This window comes from Phlebotomus papatasi, chromosome 1 (assembly GCF_024763615.1).
Source record: "Phlebotomus papatasi isolate M1 chromosome 1, Ppap_2.1, whole genome shotgun sequence".
NCBI lineage: Eukaryota > Metazoa > Arthropoda > Insecta > Diptera > Psychodidae > Phlebotomus > Phlebotomus papatasi.
The window spans coordinates 86,255,311-86,277,740 of record NC_077222.1 but is presented as its reverse complement, the minus strand read 5'-3'; the positions used below and the strand labels follow the sequence as shown (position 1 = coordinate 86,277,740).

The 22,430-nt window shown below is 34.1% G+C and overlaps 2 protein-coding genes and 1 non-coding gene across 6 annotated transcripts; 1 reads left to right on the top strand and 2 right to left on the bottom strand.

Moving 5' to 3' along the window:
* The first annotated feature begins 4,388 nt into the window (after positions 1-4,388).
* On the top strand, positions 4,389-16,649 carry LOC129797934 (DCN1-like protein 4). 4 transcript variants are annotated; one of them, XM_055840818.1, is made up of 5 exons: positions 4,389-4,663; positions 4,890-5,043; positions 9,849-10,203; positions 15,243-15,450; positions 15,518-16,649. In XM_055840818.1, the coding sequence occupies exons 2-5, from the start codon at positions 4,946-4,948 to the stop codon at positions 15,583-15,585; spliced, it is 729 nt and encodes a 242-aa protein (XP_055696793.1). In that variant the 5' UTR covers positions 4,389-4,663; positions 4,890-4,945; the 3' UTR covers positions 15,586-16,649. The 4 variants fall into 4 exon arrangements, with proteins under 4 accessions (XP_055696793.1, XP_055696792.1, XP_055696794.1 ...); XM_055840817.1 differs by having other exon boundaries at positions 9,846-10,203; XM_055840819.1 differs by lacking the exons at positions 4,389-4,663; positions 4,890-5,043 and adding an exon at positions 9,146-9,586 and having other exon boundaries at positions 9,846-10,203.
* On the bottom strand, positions 16,590-22,125 carry LOC129797930 (protein FRG1 homolog). Its single transcript, XM_055840813.1, has 3 exons — positions 21,992-22,125; positions 21,342-21,926; positions 16,590-16,832 (listed from the first exon to the last, which is right to left on the bottom strand). Exons 1-3 carry the CDS (start codon positions 22,048-22,050, stop codon positions 16,685-16,687), a joined length of 792 nt encoding a protein of 263 aa, XP_055696788.1. The 5' UTR covers positions 22,051-22,125; the 3' UTR covers positions 16,590-16,684.
* LOC129800118 (U5 spliceosomal RNA) lies at positions 21,084-21,205 on the bottom strand. Its single transcript, XR_008751593.1, has one exon. It is a non-coding gene; the product is annotated as a U5 spliceosomal RNA (small nuclear RNA).
* Positions 22,126-22,430: the final 305 nt, after the last annotated feature.

Sequence of the window (22,430 nt, the reverse complement as noted above, 5' to 3'; positions counted from 1 at the left end):
ATAGGGTAGAGTCAGTACTTTTTCGCCAGTAAGCCCTTTTTCGCCACCTAAATTAAAATCACATTTTAAGAAAATTATGAGTTCGTGGAACTACGAAATGAGTGTTATTTCGTTACCTATAGCCAAATGAATCAGAAAACCGTATAAGATGCTCCACCGACTAGATTATTTGCAAGTTAATTAAAGAAATTGTCGACAAGATGAACAGTCACCAAAAAAATATGGAGTTCTTAATGAACTTGTCAACGCTCAGACAAATTGTCTTGCATTATTTTATGTTTTTGCTTTACAGCATTTGATATTTTTTCACTGAAAGTCAATTTGTTATTAACTAAGCTTTATTCTAATATCATTTTTTAATAATGTTTTCCAAAAAAATAGAGAAATACGGATGTGGTGAAATAGGGCTTACTTTTTTCGGTTGTGTAGTACTTTTCGCCACTCATTTTTCCAAGCATTTTACAAGTGGCGCTCCTCGCGGAATTTAGTTGAAACAGGCGTAATTTTCAATTGATTTTTGTCCCAAATAAAAAATGTGCAAAAAATCATTCGAAATACTCTAATAATTGTATAATATTGGTGTTAAATAAGAAAAGTACTGTGCCGTGTACTTTTGGGGGTTTTCGAAAGCAGCTGTTTCTTAAAAATGACTTGAAAACAAGTGGCGAAAAAGTGATTACACAGTGGCGAAAAAGTGATTACACAGTGGCGAAAAAGTGTTTTCAAAGTGGCGAAAAGTACTGAAACATGCATTGTTGCAGGAAATGTATTTTTTCAACTAGATGCCCAAAAATTCCCGGAAAGTCTTCTGGTTCATTAGATAGACAATGCTTCAAAGCACTTGTACACAAAAATTTAATTTTATTTCGACAAAAAGTGTAAGAATTATAAGGGTGTCAAACCTTAAGGTGGCGAAAAGTACTTACTCTACCCTATATTTAATAATCTCAACAACTTTGTTAGAAATATTTTTCATTATTTTGAGTATTTGTCAAGCTTGCAGAACAAAAATAGCATAAAAGTGGCGTATAATTATTTCCCTGAGTGTTTTTAGTGTTACAATGGCGTTATCTGAGGAATCATACGCCACTATTCCACTGACCGTAAATCCTACGCCACTGTATCACTTAACGGTAATCATTTTTTGACATTTCGAGACAGTGACAACATAACCTAGTTCGCTCGTGCAGTGCAGTGGATTGTTTTTTAGAAAGAAATTGCAAGAGCATCACACATTTTATCAATATCTTGACTAAATTGTAATTCGAATCTTGACTTTTTTACAGTGCTGTCTCGCTATATGCACAGTTTGGGTACTTTTTTTTACAGTTCTCTCTCTGAATATGCACACCTTTTTTTTTTGAAGTTCCCAACGGTTTTTCTCCTTCTTTTAATAAATTATTATTTTTTTATTGTTCTAGAATTTCCCGTGTCATTTTAACTATAATATAAGACAGAAAAAATAAAATTAAGATAATTGAAAACGAGAAAAATTAGTTACCAAGAAAATAATTTTCTTTATTACTTTGTCAAAATGTAAACAAATTGATTTTGAATGCAACCGACACAAAAGCTGTGCATATAGAGAGTGTGCATATAGAGAGACAGAACTGTATATAAAAAATGTCAATTGTGTATATAGTACAAAGAGATCTGGAGAAATGAAATAGATTCATGGACAAATAAAATGAAATATAAATAAAATACACAACTTTTCATTATTTATTTTTAATTTCAATGGGTCTATGATTTTTAAAATTAATTTATGGTCGAACAACAAAAGAAATATTGTTGAAATACAATAAAAAATAATTCTATTAAAATTTAAATGACTAAACAAGAGGCGTATCTTAAAATCTTTGTCTGGATTTTTAGTATTACAGTGACGTATAATTTTGGCAATTTTGCCGCATAAGTGTAAAAGTGACGGATCATTTTTTTAATTTTTTTAATAACTATATTTTTGGGTAATGTAATAAAAGTCCAACATTTTGAGTTCCACATATGTGCTCTATCCAGTGGAATCATATACAAACAATCTTTAAAATTTGTAAATGAAAATAAGAAAATATTATGAAATTTAGTTTTTGAAGCCGTCTCCTAAAAAATTCTGAAATCTGACATCCGCCACTGTAATATTCAATGTGCGATATGAATGACCGATATAACCAATCTCATAACTTTTGTAATTTCTTATTTTTTATTACAAAACTTAAGAATTGTTATTTATCCTGATTAAATAAAAAATAGTTCAATATATTAAACATTTTCTAAAACTTTTTCTTAAAACTTAAGTGATACATTTCAATTTTCAATTCAATTCAATTTATTTTCATCTCATTTTGTCTTTTTACCCCCCTTCATTTCATTGTGTTCACTAATCTCCGGAGATTGTTCAAAATGAGCGGTGCGAAGTAGTTGAAGGATCTCCTAAATGATTCAGAGCGCGGTCTAGGCAACGTTAGCATACCAGCTCTTCTGGGATTTCCTTCTCTTACGAAATAGAAGTGGTATCCACAATTTTTAAAGTAAAATGAGGACACTCTATATACAAACAGGCATTTGAGCGGTAAGAGGTTCCATTGTCTAAAAAGAGGACCCGAAGAGTGCCGCCTGTTGACAAACGACATAGTTCTAACTAATGACTTCTGAGAAATGAATATCGGGTGTAGATTGACCTCAGCTGCACCACCCCAACACAGCAATCCATACCTCAATCTGGACTCTCCAAAAGCACAGTAAAAAGCTCGTAGCAGCTCAGGCGAGCAGAAGGAACGCAGCCTGTGAGGTTGCCTGTTTAAACATCTGAGATCCTTACGCAGCATAGTCGTATGTTTACTCCAATTTAACTCCTTGTCCAGGAATACACCCAAATATTTGTAATTTCGTACAAAATAAAGCTTCATACACATTGGCGTACAACCAGAGTTAGAAATTCCCTCACAATTCCATGAATGAGCAATAACATGGTCACCATCTTCAGGACCTTTTCCTCCAAAGCTCATAGCTACCGATTTTTGACTCACAATTCTGTGGTAACTCAGCCGTCCACTCATGCGATTCAGATCAGACGCCAATAATTTTCATAGACGCCAATTTATTTTCAAATCCGTTTATTTTGATTTAATGCTTTATTGATATCACTGTGCAACGATGATCTTGTCCATGGGTTCTCATGCTATTTTTTCTATTGCTAGGGTCAAGTGATTTACGAAAATACTTATCATTTTGATTTCATTTGGATTTTGCGCCTGGTATTTAGGCAAAACCGTTTTTGCCATTTTTTGATACTTGGGTGCCTATATCTCCGATTCTGCTGAATCGATTTATTTCTCACTATGGAATAATTTGGTCTCCTTTACAGCCTTTACATACCCGATAAATCCTCTGAACAGATGAAGTTCGCACAACTGACACCAGGGGCGCTGTAGTCTCAAATATGTCAGAAGCGAGAGTCTACGAGTCTACTGTATAATGATACTTTCGTTTATGCCCAACGCACAAAAGCTTTTGTTTTGTAATCAGTTTTTGACTACAGTAGACTCTCGCTAATTCGGCTCTTTTAAGATCGGTCTACTTTTAAATTCGGGCAGCAGTTAAATTTGAAAAAAGTTTGATTATGATTATCAAATGAAGCAAATAATTCACAAATTTGCCATGGTTTGTTTTAGTTTTGTTATGATTTTGCATTATTAGGGTTTTTATTAAATTTCCAATATATATGAGCTTGTATATGAGTATGTAAACTCAACATGAGCATGCAGATGAATAAAAAATCGTTGCATTTCAAGAAGTTTCTCGCCCGAATGTTACTTTAACCCAGCAACGAAAGTTCCCTGTTTGAACATCGTTCGGCAAACGCGTTCGGAACAGGGTTCGGTCCAATGTAAATCCTTACGGGCTGGGAAAAAGCGAACGCGGTTGAAGCATTAGTTCTCTTTAATGGCCACCACTTTCTGAACATTTGGGAGGCCGCCACCGTCGCGACAGGTCGAACAGGGAACTCTTTCGTTGCTGGGAATTCGGGTGACATTTTGGTCCCAAATGCCCGAATTTGAGAGAGTCTACTGTACTCAGTGAGAGTGAATGGTTGTGCCATTTTTGTGCCTTGGTGACAAATAGAAAAGATATTTTGAAAGTCGAAAATTGCACAATTTTTTGTAAGTAAACATGTTTTTAAAATTTCCTATACGACTGAATGAAATCAAGATATAGTCATTCCGTTCTTTTTCTTAGAAAAATTTGAAAATGTGTTTACAAACGAAAATTATTGTGGGCATTCATTGAAAAAAAATATTAAATAATAAATTATTCTGTGGTGATATTGGATTAATCTTTGGAATTTCCGATGTAAGTCCTTTGCAGAGTATTTATTGGGTTTTTTAATCGGGGGATGCTGTCAGTTCTGTCAGTCATCACGCCAATTTTTCTATATCAAGCTGTCACAATTATTTAGTGCAAAAATTGCATTTTCCAGCTTAAAATTCTCAATAAAAAATCCCCAAAACAGCCCCAAGTAATTTTCCAAGTAAAAGATCAAAGGGTGATACTGCAATACAATTGATTCAGCTGGCTGTGCAAAATTTCCAGCAGCGGAAAATCCGTGAGAAAACAAAAGACACACTCCCTAGCAGCAAATTTATTATTTATGCAAATTTATTTGGTAAGTATATCCTCTGAATACCAATTCCTGCTTTTTGGGCATCTCTTTGGCATTTTCGGCTTTTGGGGCGGAAAATGGTGGTTTTTCTAGGCATTTTCTCATTGATCGAACATGCCATAACCTCAAATTTAGTTAATTTGCATATTTTCTCATATTGCGACTGATGGACCATTAAAATTCTCCATTTACCCCAGCAGATGGGATAATTAGTCATATCTAATTCCAGTGAATTCAGTCAGAGGCACAAACGGTCTTTGGTTGAGGGATATCGTGAGGTTGGCCATGCCCCGTGCGAAACGACGTGCTGACGTCCTGCCAATGCCTCCCGCAGACGAAGGACACCGGCAACCATCCAAAAGACAGCGTCATAGTTACACCAGGTATCCCAGAATCTTTGCATGTATCTTATACTTCCCTTAAACGAGCTCTTCACTGGCAAAATGAGGCAGTGTTGTAGGGATTTTTCTTTCCGGGAAGCTTTGAGACTCTTCCCGGAAACCCTTCCTCTTTTTGATTACCACGACAGACTCCCGATGAGAAAGCTTGCTTCCGCGAGTATCTCTATTGGTAGAACAATCACTTTTATTTTTAACCCAATCATGCATGAATCTTTTGAGAATACAATTTTTCGCGCATCCCCTTCAAAAGTGTTACATCGCCAATTTTGGCCGCTTGCAAAAAGAAATGCGAAATTAAAAAAAAAAGCTTCTGAAATCTCCCAGGATCCACAGAACCGATGAATGTTAAAAGAAATAATTTACGGACCTTGTTTTTTCTTTTTTTTTTTAATTTAATTTTCGAACTGTTAATTTTGAAAGCCTGAGGCAGAAGACTATTCGCAGAATGCTCGAACTTTTGTAATGTCAAGTGATTCGTAATTCGTAATTGATTCGTGATTCGTGAACAATTCGTGATTCGTAATTGAATTGAAATTTTAATTGAAGAACTCAATTGGCGACTTACTACTAGTGGTTCAAACTTAAGGAATTTCAAGACCTATCAAATCGATCGCTCAGAATAAGAAACGAATAACTCGCAGTAGTCAAATTTTACAGGAGAGCGATTTGAAGCTGCGATTTTACATGCAGAGTATAGTCAATTGTGCTAATCCGGGCGCTTCGCTATCTGGATCGTTTATGACTAATCCACTTAAAATAATATTTTTAATTTTATTTCAGTAATATAGTCACTACAGTAACATAATATAACTATTCAAGTTTGAGAAAATGCAAAAATAATATTTTTGTTTTTATCCATTAAATAAGTGAGTGTAATCGACTCATTTCAATCTTGTGCCAGCTGGGTTCTTCACTAAAAATTTTCTAGCAGTGATATTTTCGCTAATGTCAGCTGATTGATTGAAAACATTTATTGTTTTTTCCTTGTGAAAAAAGTATTTTAAAATCCAAAAGTTTAAATAAAAGTGAATTAGCGAAAAGGCGACCCAGTTAGTGCATGCTGACTTATTTCAGTATTATCATTATTTTATAAATTTTCTTTAATATTTTTGATATTTTTTTATATTATGTTTCTGAATGAAACAGTGAATAATTCTATGGAATTAAAAGAAGTAAAAAAGAATTTCATCAGTGCAAAAGCAAGCGTTTAAGTAGCACTCTTCGGAAAACGGTTCAGTTACCCCACCTTACTATATGGGATTTTTGAAATTTAAAATCTATATAACTTTGAAAAAAAGTTTCTTTTAAGTATAATATCCACAGGGAAGGTAAAGGGTATAAAGAAGTATACAAAAAGCCACTAAAACGATTTTTGTAAAAAATTGAGTTGTTCGACTTATAATCTGATTCATCGAAATAAATTAAATCGTAATCAAAATCGGTTGACGATTACTATTTTTCAGACGATTTTAGCTATTTGCTGTTAAAAAATGGAGATAAGCATGTTAAAGCTTGTAAAAAGTTTGATTCTTTCATAAAAACATTTGATTTGTGAGTAAGGCTCTTCATAATGGTTCCGTAATATATTTTAGATCAGAAAAAAATTAGAAAATTAAGATTAGCATATCCCATTGTTTCTCAAATGTATGAGCATAATTCCTACTCTTTCGCAATCTTCTTCTTTTGAACATCATTACAAATTTTACTTAGTTCATTCATGGATATGTGGATGTTGGCAGAATGTCCGGCCTAAAACTTTAAATGGAAGAAGAATAAGAAGAAGTCCATTCTTATTTTGAATCTGAAAGTAAGAAGAATATATCCAAAACGTTTAAGAAACTGATATGAACTTTGATTTCATGAAATGTTCCTGATGAAAAACGTGTGCCAGAATAATTTCGTAATTTATGAGAAGAAAAATGTGTTTTTCAAATTCCGAAAACATAAAAAATTGTTCAGGAGCAAAATGTAGCTTGTTAAAGAAGAACATCGAGATGTGCTTTTGTGCGTTTACAAAACCTCTTCGAAGTACAATTTTATTAGACCGCTATCTGGAGAACGGTTAATTGTTATCCAATCAGTTTCTGAATTTTGCAAAGATTTGGTGTCGTTTAATATCTAAATTAAAAGAATTTATTTTTCAATAGGGAATTTCTACTTGGTTTTACCGTGTAGCGCAGTATATACTTCTAAAAGAACATTTAACACGTTCTCCAAGCAGTATGAAAACCGGCTTTAGACCGGTTTTAAATCGGTTTACACTCAATTCCGGTATTATGCACATTTTCGGGATCGAAAAAACGCGTGAAATAGCATTACGCATCGGAAAATTTACATAAACGTAGGGGCTTTCTTTTCAATAATACGGCCGTAGAACGAATTTCGCGCGGAGTAAAAGTAGTTCAAACAAAAAGATTCAACTGTTTAATAGAAATGCATTAACAAACAGTACTTTTTGGCCAGAGTTCTTCAGTAAATGGTAAGAATATTTAAAAAAAAAATCTTAATAAAAGAAATTGAAGTTTTATTTCTGAAAAAGAAGCACAGTGTTTTCAAATTTCAAAATGGACTCCCAATTGTAGGCAAACTTGCATAATTGTATGTGCATAATTCCGTCAGGTGCATAATCCCGAAGTAATTAATGCCGGCACTGAGTGTATAAAAAAGAAAATCGGAGATATCTTGAAGGAGTGGGTCTTAAAAGTTGGTAATTTTTTGGAGTGAGGGGTGTTCAAAACATCCATCTAGCTAATTTGAGACCGACCTGAATTAGTCCTCCGGATACCGGATCACAGTATTACAAAAATTTTGATTATAAAAATACGAAATAGGCATTTTTAGCGTTTTTTCAGTAAAATGTCTGACAGGATTGTCGAAATATATTTCCGAAAATGTTAAATATTGTAGAAGTCGTTTTCTTTGCAAATCACTGACTCAATTGAGTCAATCTTCCACAGGCGATGGGTGAACATCATAAAGTGAAACATTTCAGTAGTGATTTGTACAAAATAAACAATTGTTCTCCCAAATTTTGATGCCCTGAAGAAGGTCCCAACCAAAGGACCGAAACGTCGGCAAAAATAAAATAAAGAGAAGAACAAGAGAAAGAAGACTGAAATTCCATTCCTGACATCGTCTACATCTACACGGTCGAAACAAATTATCGCTTATCCACATATTTATTCACACACAATACAATTGCACAATATTGGACGTTTGCAGAATACTCTAAAATATTGCAAAATATGTTATAATTCATCAGATATAAGATGAAATGTCCAGGAACAAGACGTCCCACCTGAATTTCACAAAGAAAAACAATGTCCCAACTGCATTTCGCTATAGGTTTGGGACGAAAACACTGTTACCCTTGGGGACAATTGGGTCATATATGACCCGGAAAATTCTACACGCTTTTCTGGAAAATTGAGAGTAGTTTATTATATCAAAATATGCAATATACAATCTTTGGATATTCTATTTTGTGTTTCTAAAGAACTTTTTGCTGAAAAAAATAAATTAATATAAAAAAATTTGAAAAAGAAAAGTCATTTCACAAAGTTCGAAATTAGTGATTTTTGATCTCAAATATTTTCTTTTCCTGAATATCTGGAGTCTTGAGAAAATTAGCCAAGAATCTTACATCCTTCTATTATGATATCGTGCACAAACCGATAGATTTCAATTAATGTAAATAGTCAAAAAAATTGTTTTTTCCCCGGGTCATATATGACCCTAATGACGCGAAAGAGTTAAACGTGCCGTCCTAATTCCCTTTAAAATAATTTATTTGCTCCCAACTTTCAGGACAGAATAATTAAATCACGAATGCGAGCATTCTGCCAATTTCACTTGATTATACTCCCATTTCTATGCAGAGCCAATAATTTGTCAATTAAATCCTGGATAATTTGCTCATTTCCTCGAAAGTCCAATTAAAAAGTAATCTAATGGCTATTTTTAGTGGTTTGTCTTGAGTAAAAATTTCCCATTGAAAAATTTGCGCTCATGCTTTGTTTGCGGAAAGTATTTCTCATCGATTCGTCAATTAGAAAGACAGAGAGAGGAAAAAAAAGAAAAATTCCTGGCATGTGACAGTATCGGATGGGATGAGCGCGCTTTTTACTCGTGGGCAATGTCGAAAGTCTTATTTTCGGGGTCTATTATTAAAATGTTGTGGTGGTGTGTTGGTGACGGGAGTGAGGAGGGCTAGAATTAGTTCATTGCCAGCTGAAGAGTACAAAAATTGCTGAATTGCAAAATTTTCAGTGCAAAATACACGACAAATCATTTTTTGCTATCATTTCTCTCAATCAAAAATCTCTCTATACGTGTTGTGCCAATATTTTCCACGACGAAAGTAGAAGGAGGAGGAGGAGGAGGAGGAGGAGGAGGGAAGAGTGTGTGAGATTTGAAGACGAAAGAGTCTCTCCGGTTAAGAAGCTGGTGTGTGTGACTTAATAGAAAAATTGGGGTGAAAAATTGGGAAACTCAGGAGATTCTTGTGTTGCATGGATGAAGAAATGTGAGTGATGGTGTGTTGAAGATTTTTCCACTGCAATCATTTATCCCATCCATCTCATGGTTATTCCACTTTGGTATAATAACCTTCATCCTTGGATAGTTTTCATGTGGTTTTCTGTGGAACAAAAAAAAAAGTTGAGGGGGGAATGAGGATTGATGTGTTGTCTCCCTAATAGGTCAGTGTTTGTGTGGTTTTATCAGTGCCTTATCATATTTTTTTTCTTGTTCTCTACGTCGTTGTCGTTTGGACGCTCTATCAGTAGTAGTTCACGACGAAACAGTAAGGCTGATGATGGCTTCAGCTCAAAGAGATGTATCCTGTGGTTCAAGAGGTATACCACAATGGATGATCCAGATACCCTGGGACCCGATGGCATGGAGAGATTCTGTCAGGAAATTGGTGTAGAACCTGAAAATGTGGTGATGCTGGTGCTGGCGTACAAAATGGGAGCCAGGCAGATGGGCTTTTTCACACAGAGCGAATGGCTCAAGGGATTGACGGATCTTCAGTGTGACACAATTGCCAAAGTGCAGTCCAAGTTAGACTATCTCAGGAGTTTGCTCAATGACTCCAACACCTTCAAGAGCATCTACAGATATGCCTATGATTTTGCCAGGGTAAGTCTCTCTCCTTCAATTACTTATGGTGCTAGGGTAGATGTCCTAATTCAAAACCGTTTCCAGATGCTTTAACTTTGACAGAAGATTCAACACATTAAATTCATATTTTTTCTGAAGAAAATTACATAAATTTGCTCCTTGACTCTTCTAGAATGCTACAATTTAGTGAAAATGCATTAAATATAATTTGAAAACTTCTTAAATGCAAGAAAAATACACGAGTGCAAAATGCTTCTATTGGAAACAAATTAATCCAAATGGAGACAAGGAAATTTTCTAATTGGAGACAAACAGTCTAAGTGAAACCGCGACGAAAAGCTTCTAAAACCTTGTTGAGTTGCTCTTGAGTGTAGAATTTGTTCTTATTCCTGTAGGGGAATTCTGTAATTTTCTTGGCATTGTCACGCGTGAGTTCGAAACGTGACAATGCCATTTGAGCTTTTTAGTCATATCATATGAGTTCGAAAATGCAATTCATTGAATTTTTAATGAAATCCCTTTACTTGATGATTTTATGAAAATACAGTACGTCTTGGTTGATTTGTTTAATAAAATTCATTGTCATTTGAATTGCCAGAAATCTCAAATATGTGACTTTTGACAATGCCACGTGAGCTGAAATGGCAATGTTACGGCTACAGAATCGCATTTTCGAAAAAGCTCTTCTAAGATTCGAACAAAATTTGTCATATGGCATTGCCAGAGCGTTACGGAATTCTCCTCCTGGAGGGGAATTCTATAATTTTCGTGGCATTGTCACGCGTGAGTTCGAAACCTGACAATGCCAATCGAGCTTTTTTTGTCATATCATATGAGTTCGAAAATGTAATTCACTGATTTTTTAATGAAATGCCTTTGCTTAGTGATATTATGCAAATACCGTCTGTCTTGGTTGATTTGTTTAACAACATTCATTGTCATTTGAATTGCCAGAAATCTCAAATAGATGACTTCTGACAAAGCCACGTGAGCAGAAATGGCAATGTCACGGCTACAGAATCGCATTTTCGAAAAAGCTCTCCTGAGATTCGAACCCAAATTGTCATATGGCATTGCCAGAACGTTACAGAATTCCCCTCCTGGTCTTTTCTCTTTCCCCATTTAAAACAATGAGAAAATCTCTAAAAAAAAAATCATATTTCCGGTGTTTCCTATTGAAGAATTTGCAGACACTTCACAAAAATCTTTTTTGTTCACGAAATAACTAATTATTTCATTTGAAAACTTCACTTACCGTTGACAATAAAGATTAACACTTAATTTCACATGATTTTGCCAGAAATATTACGTAAATGTAAAAAAACGAATAAAGAACAATCACCCTCTTGTGTTTTTCATTAGAAAACATGGTTAATTGGTGAAAAGGTACACTTTTAATTTCTCTGAGAAATTTAATAAATAAAAATTAATATGAATGGATTTTCGCTTTATTTGGAGCAAAATTAACTAAATAATTGAACCTGGGGGCGGATTCAGTAGAAAAAGTGAGAATGTCAGTGAATTCCTCAGTAAGATTCTCACTTGAGCTGCTAAATCTACTCCCTTGAGATATAGAAAATATATAAATAAAAATTTAATACTGTAATCATAGAAAAAAAATTATGTTTCCATTTAGAGTAGCGAAAAGTTTCCATTTGGAACAGGTTTTGAATTAGCTTAATTTACCCTATTCCAGTGAAAAAATGATTTTTTTTTACCACTTTACTGTTCTCAAGTGCTTCTGCATTATCGACTTTTCTTTGTTTTGGTTCCTGTCTCGACTGTTTGGTGTTTTAGAAATACGGCGAGGACTGCGGAAAACAGTCAAAACATGCACCAACATTAAAAAAACGAAAATTCAGGAGCACTTGAGAGCAGTAAAGAGCTAAAAAAACATTTCTGCGAAAGATTTCTCCTTTTCTTTCCAAATGGGTATAAAAAACTCATAATAATGATGGCACAAAGTTTCATAGAGGAACTAGGTCTTCTCGCAAACAAGATTTTTGGGACATCCATTATTATTTCAGAATTGGTTTTCATAGGGATAGGCTTGTTTTTTCAATGTTTCGTGAAATCAAGTGCAATGACGCTCACTGGATGCAATTTAAAAAATTCCTGGTGATCTCAAGGGGATTTGAACCCGTGTCACTTGCATCAGAGCAAGTACTCTACCGCTTGGCACATTCAATGCCCATACAAAAGAATCATGAGTAGCAAAATCGCAACAGATCGCGCGATTTTTGCATAAAAAATTGCCAAATCGCAATTTAAGTGAACCGTGAATATCGCGCTCAATAAACTTTTGCAATAGGTTCAGTGAATAAAGAGCTTGCTTTGTCAGTCAGAGGGCCCTGGGTTCGATTCTCAGTCGAGGAAAAGTTTTTAAAAGATTTTTTTTACTGGTATTAAGGGGATTCTCTCAATTACAAGATCAAAAATCGTTTTTTTTTATTGCTTAAATCGATGGACTAAAGGCCTTTACGCATTAAGACCTTTCCGTTAGAAATTGCATTGACAGGATTTTGACGTTTTCACTTATTAAAGCGCTTTAAATGTGTTTAAAATGCATTACAAATTTAAAGAAGTTTAGTTGTTTCTTCTTCTAAAACAAATCGTGAAAACGAAAACAACTAATTTTTGGCCTCTTAATTTAGGCAACCCCCTTTAAAGTAATTTAAGGCAACAAATATTGTAAAAAAAAGTATAATATTGAGTCTGGAAAGTAACTAAAAATAAAGCAACAAAAAGAAAAATACACCGAATGTTTACGTGCATCCCTTCCCTTTGGAAAACAAGCAATTTTATTTATTTGAACCCAATTTTGTCAACAATAAAAAAAAGTAGGAAAGAATGTTACTGGCACAATTGTTGATTAACAATAAATTTATTTCAGTGTGCTTTATCAATAACTTTTATTCTATTTTTGTGTTTCGAAATGCGTGATTTATATTTCTATATGATTTTTTTTATTGTTTTACCGCGGCCTATTAGGGAATCTGCCAATGCATTATTGTGCATTGCCAATGCATTAGTGATGTGCCATTGAGAAGGAAATAAGATAGGGGGAAGTGGGGCACCTTTGAAATTGGGATTTTTCACCGTTTTTTAAAATAAAAGTGAGCCTTATTGTGATATAATTTAGCTGCACAAACATATTGAGAAGCTAAGTTATATCTCGATAAGGCTCAATTTTATTTAAAAATAGGTAAAAAATCTCAATTCCAAAGGTCCCCGACTTTCAAATGTGCCCCACTTCCCCTAACGCCTTCTTTTAAATTTTGTTCTAAAATAAAAAAATGGGGTCAAATTGAAACTCACATTTTAAAAAGTTTTCTAGAAGAAAACCGTTTCTTCAAGACCAATACGCTTTAACTTTGACAGAAGATTCAACACTTTAAGCTCATTTTCTTCTGAAGAAAATTACATAAATTTGTTCCTTGACTCTTCTAGAACGTTACTCTTTAGTGAAAATCCAATAAATATAATTTGAAAACTTCTTAAATACAAGAAAAATACGCGAGTGTAAAATGCGGCTATTGGAAACAAATTAATCCAAATGGAGACAAGGGAAATTTTCTAATTGGAGATAAATAGTGTGTGTGAAATCGCGACGAAAGGCTTCTAAAACCTTGTTAAGTTGCTCTTGAGTGTAGGATTTGTTCTTATTCCCGCTTTTTTTATCCTTTCCCATCTGAGATAATAAGAAAACCTCTTATTAATCAATCAATAATCATATTTCCGGTGTTTCCTATTGAAGCATTTGCAGACCAAAATTAGCTAGAAATATCTCTATATAGCCAGAGTAATTTAACCAAAACTAGCCAGAAATATGACATAAATGTTAAACAAAACGAATAAACAACAGTCACCTTATTGTGTTTTTCATTGGAAAACATGGTCGGTCTATGAAAAATTCTATGGTGAAAAGGTACACTTTTAATTTTTCTGAGAAATTAACAAATTAAAATTTGTGAATATGAATGGATTTTCGCTTTATTTAGAGCAAAATTAACTAAATAATGAAACTGTGGTATAGAAAATATATAAATATAGTAATTTAGTACTGTATTTATCATGAAAACAATGACGTTTCCATTTAGAGTAGCGAAAAATTTCCATTTGGAGCAGGTTTTGAATTAGCTTAATTTACTCTATGTCGAAATTTGGTATAATTACCCTATTTCTGGAAGCTGTATTCCTATTTGGAAGGGGCGTCTCGACGTTCATTTTTCCATGCGTTTTTGCATAGAGGCACTGAAGACTACTGGCAAGTTTTTTCCTAAAGGGAATTGACTTATCAGTCCAACGGCGTTATCACACTTGCATATTAAAATTTTACTGTGATTCACATTAATTGTCGCTTTTAAGCGTCCCCAAATATGTTATTTGTGTCTTTGAGTCACTTAATATTTAGGGTTTTTCTATTTATTCATAAAGAAGTGGACTTGGCCTGCAAAAATAAGTTTAAATTTACCTAAAGCATAAATATTTTTCACATTAAAAAATTAAAGAGAAAATCGCATTAATTTTTCGCATTAATGCTATAAATCAATTTATATCAAATTTTGCGGGTCAAGTCTACCTTTTTATCAACAAATAGATCAAATTTTGAATATAAAATGATTCAAACACACAAATTACACATTTGGACTCTCACCAGCGACAATTAATGTGAATCATATTAAAATTTTAATGTGCAAATGTGATAACACAGTAATATATTTCGAAATTGTGCATTAGAAGCTATCTAAAAATACATTTTTGATAATGTTCGCCGAAATAATACAAGAACTACGAGCAAAATTGTTCATGTCGCGGTGTAATATCTGCAAAAGTTTTACAAGAAAAAGTCAAAAACAGCTTGACTTTTTATTAGGCTTGATGGGTCCCTGCTATTTGGAATAGTAGAAAGTGTCTCGGATAAAGGGAAAATGGTGTATTGTATGAGATAATCGGTTTTGTTCGGTACTGAATTTTAAACTGAGATTTTTTGCGTTTTGTTTGTTTGCCAAGGTTATCCTTTAACTGAATTGTCTATCGTTAATCTTGCTTTAAAGGATAAAGATCAACGTAGTATGGATATTGATACGGCGAAGGCGATGCTTCAGTTGTTGTTGGGCAAACATTGGATACTCTATTCGCATTTTGCACAATTTGTGGAGCAATCAAAGTACAAAGTAATCAACAAAGACCAATGGTCTAATATACTAGAATTCTCCCGCACTATCAACACCGACTTGTCCAACTACGATGTGGATGGGGCATGTGAGCAAAACTTAATAATTTTTCTTAGGGATTCAGGATTTTCAATTAATATTTTTGGTTTTAATAGGGCCAGTAATGCTAGATGAATTCGTGGAATGGTTAAGACATCAACGAAATGGTGGAGCAACTAGCTGAAATCTATCGTCCTCACAATGCCTATAAAATTAAACAAAAAAAAAAGAACTATTACACCTAAAAAAAAAATCAACCTTAATAGACTCGAACAAGTTACTCAGAAGAAAAGGGGAATGAAAGAGATTTTTAAGGAAACAAATTATTCAGTGAGATACCAGATAAAGAAAATACAATTAGAAATCAACTTTCTCTCTTGTTAGAACAGTGTAGAGGACTTTCATTGACCTGAGTTATAGGCTGGAAGGAGAAAATTAAAGAGTAAATTCAGGAGTAAATTTATACAATATTGTAAAGAAGAGCCTTTTTGTGGAGGAAAACTTGTTCAGTGAATAAATGAAATTTAAAAAGAAAATAACAAGGATTACAATTAATTACTTAAAAATGATTTTGAATAGAATTACAAACATCATAAGTCTGTAAAACAAATAAATAATATTTAAAGAATAAAAGAAAAAAGAATGTACCCAAAATCCAATTTTATCTTGGATTGAGACTTTATTTAAGAGTGTGTGAAAATTAAAGGAGAAAACACGTAAAAAAAAGATAAAACAGACAACCAATTGCTTTACACAATAATTTTGTCAGTCTAAATGTAATATTTTTAATTATTTAAGTCATTTTAATTTTTTTTTCTAATGAAAATCTTTGTTGTCACAATGCCGTGGAATTTTCTTTCAGTTGAAATGAAAGAGGATTTCTAAAAGAGCTGCTTAAAGAAAAACTACAACCCAGCAAAGAAAAAAAACCTCACTATTGATTGTTTTTTTTTTAATGTGTAAATAACAGCAAATTTTTCCGGACATCTCGTCAAAATAGTTTAAAAGAACAAAAAAAGATGGATATTTTTTTAAGTGTACATTTTTGTAACAAGTTGACTGCCTACACTTTGTTGGGAAAGATTATAAATAAAGAAAAAGGAAAAAATTGACGAAGAGGAGTGTAATAACGAGAAGGGTAGGTTTAGAGATGAGATATTTAGCTGAAGAAAAAAAAATACACATTCGAACTTTCATTAAACTCAATGCTATGCCTGTTTCGCAATAAAAAAAATTACAGATTCACGAGTAGCAAGGAATTTATTTTGTCTATTTGTACCTCTTCACTTGCAGTATCGATCAGCTTTCATTTTAGATCTCCTGTCCAGAAGAGCTTCATGGAGGTATCCTTCGTTCTTGGCCCTCTCCAACTCCGTGCGATCCTCTGAGTTGATTTTGAGCTTTTTGTCTTGGAACTTTTGGAATTTCTTCCTGCAAATTTCATTTGGAGAGAAGATTTCAGTTTAATATTCCTGATGATTATATTCTTTTTAATAATGTTATTATCGTTATTATTGTTTCCTAAATATAATTTGAGAGACAAGAAATCTTTTAATTCAATTGCTAAAAAACACTCTTAATCACCCTAAACCCTTTAAGGACGATCGGATCACTAGTGTCCCATAAAAGTAAGTAAATTTTCCTGACTACTTAATATGGCTGTAAGAGTCTACGTTGTTATCACACTAGAAAATTTCACATTGAAAAGTTGCTCATTAAAACTACTAGAACCACTCGAAATCGCTGATTTAGTCAGGACACATTGCTAGAATTGCTTAATGTCACGATGGCATACGGGTTGTTAGATGAGTGTTTTTGTTTTTGAAGCATTTCAGTCGTTTGAGCGAAAATGTGAGATTTTAGTGACGAAGAGGAAGTTATCCTCCTGTACACTGCTTTTGTGTCGTGCAAAAGGACCTGCCAAGCGAAAAGAAGGAGGGTGTGGGCGAGAGATTGGCTTTTAACACGACCTTCACATGGTTTCGTTAAAAATCTTTATGACAACATCGCAAGTGGAGATTTTTTTGAAGACAATGATTTTCTCCGGATGACTTCGGAGGAATTTGAAGAGCATCTTCAAATCGTTCGTAGGGCCTTATCTACAAAAGAAGGCGATTTGTGACTTAATTTGTCGCAAACGGATTGAAAACCATCAGATCGGCTGCCTCTATTTTTGTATTCTCGACATATTTGTAGTCCCAAATGACGGATTCTTGATGTATAGCCTCAATCAATTCCGCCACCATCTCATTTGACCAAGAAATCCTAGAAGTTTATGAAGGAATATAAAATGTAGATCGAACACATTTTTGTTTAGCTTTTTTCTTACTTATCCTCTTCACCGATCTTTTTCAATGCCTTTTGCCCTTTCTTCTCCATCTCGTTTACGATAAATTGGCACTTTTAATCACAATTTCATCACTAATAAACTGGTGGGAGAGTGTGGTGCAGAAACTACCCGAATGACTGCAATAAAGTAGTACCAGATGCAAATGTAATGAGCAAATTTTGCTCATTATTTGCTCATTAGTTATCAATCGTATTTATGCTATTTTAATCTATTTAAATCAATTTTTGTGACTCGAGTCTACTTTTTTATCACTAAATGAATCGATTTCTAAAAGTTCTTGAAGAAAATTGCACAATAGGGCATATATCAGCAACAATTGATGTGAATCACATGAAAATTTTCATGTGAAATTCTCTAGTGTGATACCACGGTTACTCGCACCCGTGAGTTTTTCAGTGGCCGAGACCGAGAGAAATTGACTCGCACACCCCGCAGATTCTCGAGTACCTACAACGAGTACTTTATTTATGTTATAAAGAAGTCGTTGCAGAAGTATTTGAATCTACGGGGTGTGCGTGTGCGAGTGGATTTCTCTCCGCCACTAAAGATCTCGCGGGTGCGAGTGAGAGTTTCAAAAATTGACCCCCAGGTTTCAGCTTCTCATTTTATATTCTAATCATTTAGTCACGAGATCCCCAAAATCAACAAATATTGAATAACTCCATTTTAAAGAGAAAAGAAGATTTCACTATTTAATTCAGAATGTTCCATTCAATTTCATTCCACCCATTACAATTTTTTCTGAAACATTGCGAATATCTTGAATATTATTTGTCGAGGTTTTGAGTATTTGCAAAAGTGTTACAAAAATAGGGGAAGGTTTTGCACCTTCGTAATGTTGCAGCTTCGTAAAAGTTGATTTTTTCCCAAGTTACTAAATGAATTTCAACCATGGACATATAATCTAAAAGCTAGTGCTACATCTCACATTTCCTGACAAACTTGGAAGCCTAGGCCTTTTTTCCTGGGTCCAAAAGGCAAAAATAAAAAATGGGCCTAAAATCGTAATTCTGATGTGTAATATTTTATGCATTTTTGCACACCGCAAGTGTCTTTTCGAAAAAGCAACTATTCCAAATTATAAAGCGTTTGGTTAATATTTACCGTGAATATCTTTTGCTTGAAGGGGGTCGTTTATGTGGGTGGAGGAAAATTCATAAAAATTACCACTCTTTCAGCTCAGGAAAATTGAATTTTACAGATTCGTAAAAACATCTGTCAAAATTACTAACCACCGAATTTGAGAATTCCTCACTGTTTTGGGTCACACTGTGCACGCCGCTCGGGATATTTGTCTCATCAGAGATTCCACTGAATAAATTCACAAGAAATTCGGGATATTAAACAATTTTCACTAAAATTTCGAAGGAAAACATCAAAATCAAAACATCAAAATCATCAAAATGAGACTTCATCAGATGTTTTTATTTCACTTCTGTCAAATCAAACATTAAGCCTGAATCTACTTATGGTAGGTGTGATTCTTTCATTGCCCATGCGGTGCGTTTTGAGAATTTTTCATTCAACTTTCCTTGTTTTAAAGTGGAACTTCCCACATTTCACTTTAAATTGGTAGCTGGTCATTTTTGAAATCAGTTATGTCCGAAATATGTTCTGTAATACCCATTGGAGGTGTTAGAGAAAATCCGAGGATTACATTAGGTGTGATTATGAGAGAATCATACCTAACTAAGCTCTTAACTGACTGTCAGAATGCAGGGAAAAACTGGTTTTCCGAGTGTCAAAAAACATGTGTTAGAAAAATAGCTTAAAATTGATTTTTAATGCGTGATATCTCCTACAAATGGTGAAAACAAGTAGATGAAAGTTCCATCTAAGTAGTGATGCCCAAATTTTTGTGTCCGGTGTAATGTTTTCGGGGAAAATGAGGCCTATAGAGGTGGGAAAAAGTGGTACGAAGCTGAGTTAATCAGGGCACCTTCGTAAAAAATGCCGCTACATTTTGATTTTCCTGTAGAGGAAAATCCAAGGACTTCCAGGAATTTTGTGAGGCAGAATTATGAACCCAATAAGTAAGAGATTTTTTTTCATATAGTGATATAATTGATTCGGTGTGTGTGGCATTCAGTAAAAAATCTTAAATCTTGGAATCCTTTTTTAATACGAACCTTCAAAACCTTCCCCTACTTGCCAAAAACAAAGAAAATTTGAGATTTTAAAATTAAGAACGTTATCAGAGAATAAAAAAAAAATTTTAAATCTTGATTTATTTCAGAATTAAAAGTTTGGTCAGGACAAACTCAAAATAAATTGGTATCCAATATAGAACTTGTTAGAAATCAGTGGAATTTATCATAGTTTCGGAAAAGAGTAATTAAGAGTTTTTATTATACTTTCAATCGTAAATGAATTATATCATTTTTTTTTTTTAATATTTTGATTAGCAGTATTTAATATTGGCTTCTAGGACTTGGCATAATTCACAACTTTTACAATTTCTGTGCCATTAAGTTTCAATGGTTCAAGCAGCTGGACTATATTCGTGAATGAACGAAGTATTTCGGGCCTTCTGGATCCTGTTTCAACGCTGAAATCTTAGACTACCCTTTCTACCCTTGCATTATTTTGTGTATTTTTATATTTTGATTAGAAAATTAATATTTTATTGATCATTTGCATGTTGCCTTGCTTTTTTATGATATTCACGTGACCTTTTTCGATAATCTTCTTAATTGGAAACGCAAATTTATATCAAAATTACCCCGTTCTTCCCTAAATATTTAAAATTGTTTTGTTAATTTAATAAATAATGTTAGAAATTACATTAACGTAAATTAATTAAATTAAGTGTCTTCAATATTTTATTTAAACTACTTTGACTAATTTGTTTTTGTTCTTCCTTTAAGCACTTTTATTGCTATTGAAGTTCTTACGCAATCTTTGAGATCTATGACTTTACTATAAAAACTACTAAACTCCCACCCAATCTAGTTGAGAGATCACAACTTCGATGGTAATGATCATGTTCAATGCATGAATTAAGATTCCTCAAAAGAGCTATGAAAGACATTTCTCAAGGGCTCAGGACAAGGGTCACTGAACAAATTCAGGATCTTGCCCTGAAATCCCTGCAATGTCTCGAAATTGACCAAGATCAGCTTCCTAAAGTGGTTATCAATTACGGAGGGAGTTACGGAGATTGGAATTTGGTACTCAAATCGCACAACCAAGATAAGCCATTGAAAATGAATGAAACTCCTTCAGGGCTATACGTGGGCCTCAAAGCCCAAATTGGCACAGGAGATGGTACTTTTCCAAGGCCTTTTTCTCCCCTTTACTCCAGAAAAGGGGTCATTTTGTGATTAATAAAAGGCCCAACTTTCGTCGGGCACAACAAAAAATTCAGTTTAGACTCATTAAAATGCTACTCTCCACAGAAATCTTTAGTAAAAGGCGAAAGATTTATTTGACATTTGAAGAGAAGCCAGAGTACCAGTACGATGTATAGACCAATCATGTCTATCATTTCTATGTGTGGCGTTCTCCCGAAGTATACGTTAATATAAAATTTCAATAAATTCCCAAAAAATACCTCCAAAATTAAGGATAAATTAGTTTTTAATACTTACACATAGTTGATTTCGACTTGAGACAGATCTCCCATTTCCTCAGTGGGTTTCACCTCCACGTCCTCATCCTCCCGGACAGCACAACTCCTCACGACTGCAATCTCTGCATCTCCAACTTTTCTTCTAAGCGCCACAACTGCATCATCTTCGGGATCTATGGCCATGAAGCAGTTGTTGGCACCCAGGAGGGCCATTTTACCATCCTCAAAGACAGGTTCCCACTGCTCCATGGCCCCCACAGCATCTGAGCGTCCAGTTACCACGCCATCCTTGTCCACTTTGAGATACTTCCCATAGCCTGATTTAAAGGACACCTTAGTGTCATTGATGGCAAAGGCCGTCAAGATCTCCTCTGGAGCTGGAGGATCACCCTCATTGTGGGGCGCTCCCAGAGTGAAAAGCCCATTGTCCAGGGCTTTCACGTAAGTTCTCTCTCCAAACTGAATCGCAACTGAACCTGTGATGTCTTCGACTTTCCGACATCGCCACCAACCACCGTGCTTCAGGGCATCTTCATCAATCTTGGGCTTCCGGCGCTTTTCCTGCTTTTCCTTCTTGTCTTTCTTGTGCTTCCGTTTCTTGGTTCTGAAAAACATAAACAATTCGAAATTTGTGAATTCAGAGATATTTCATTAGGATTATGCACTAACTTTGAACTTTCGCCCTTTAAAATCAATTTTCCACCACGAACACCATCATACTCGGACATTTTCTTTCAGGAAAAACCAGAGAAAATCACGAAAAACACACTTCAATAAAACCAAAACATAAAACTACTTTGAAGAAATTACCCAAAAAATTGACAGCTTTTACCTAAATATTGAGCAACTCTGAGCAAAAGTTACACAAAAAACTGTGAGACGAGAGAGTGGGGGATATTGTGAGATTTGAAACTCACAGCATTTTAACGGTTATTCAAGATGACTGATTTTGCTCCCTAAGTAACATTAATTCTTCTTGTTGTAAAGTTCATAAAATGTGATATATTCGATATAATGAATTTTATTATTTTTAAAATTCTAAATATTTTTTGTAAATTTCCTAGAATAGTCACTATAGTGGCATACTTTTAAAATACAGCAGATACTG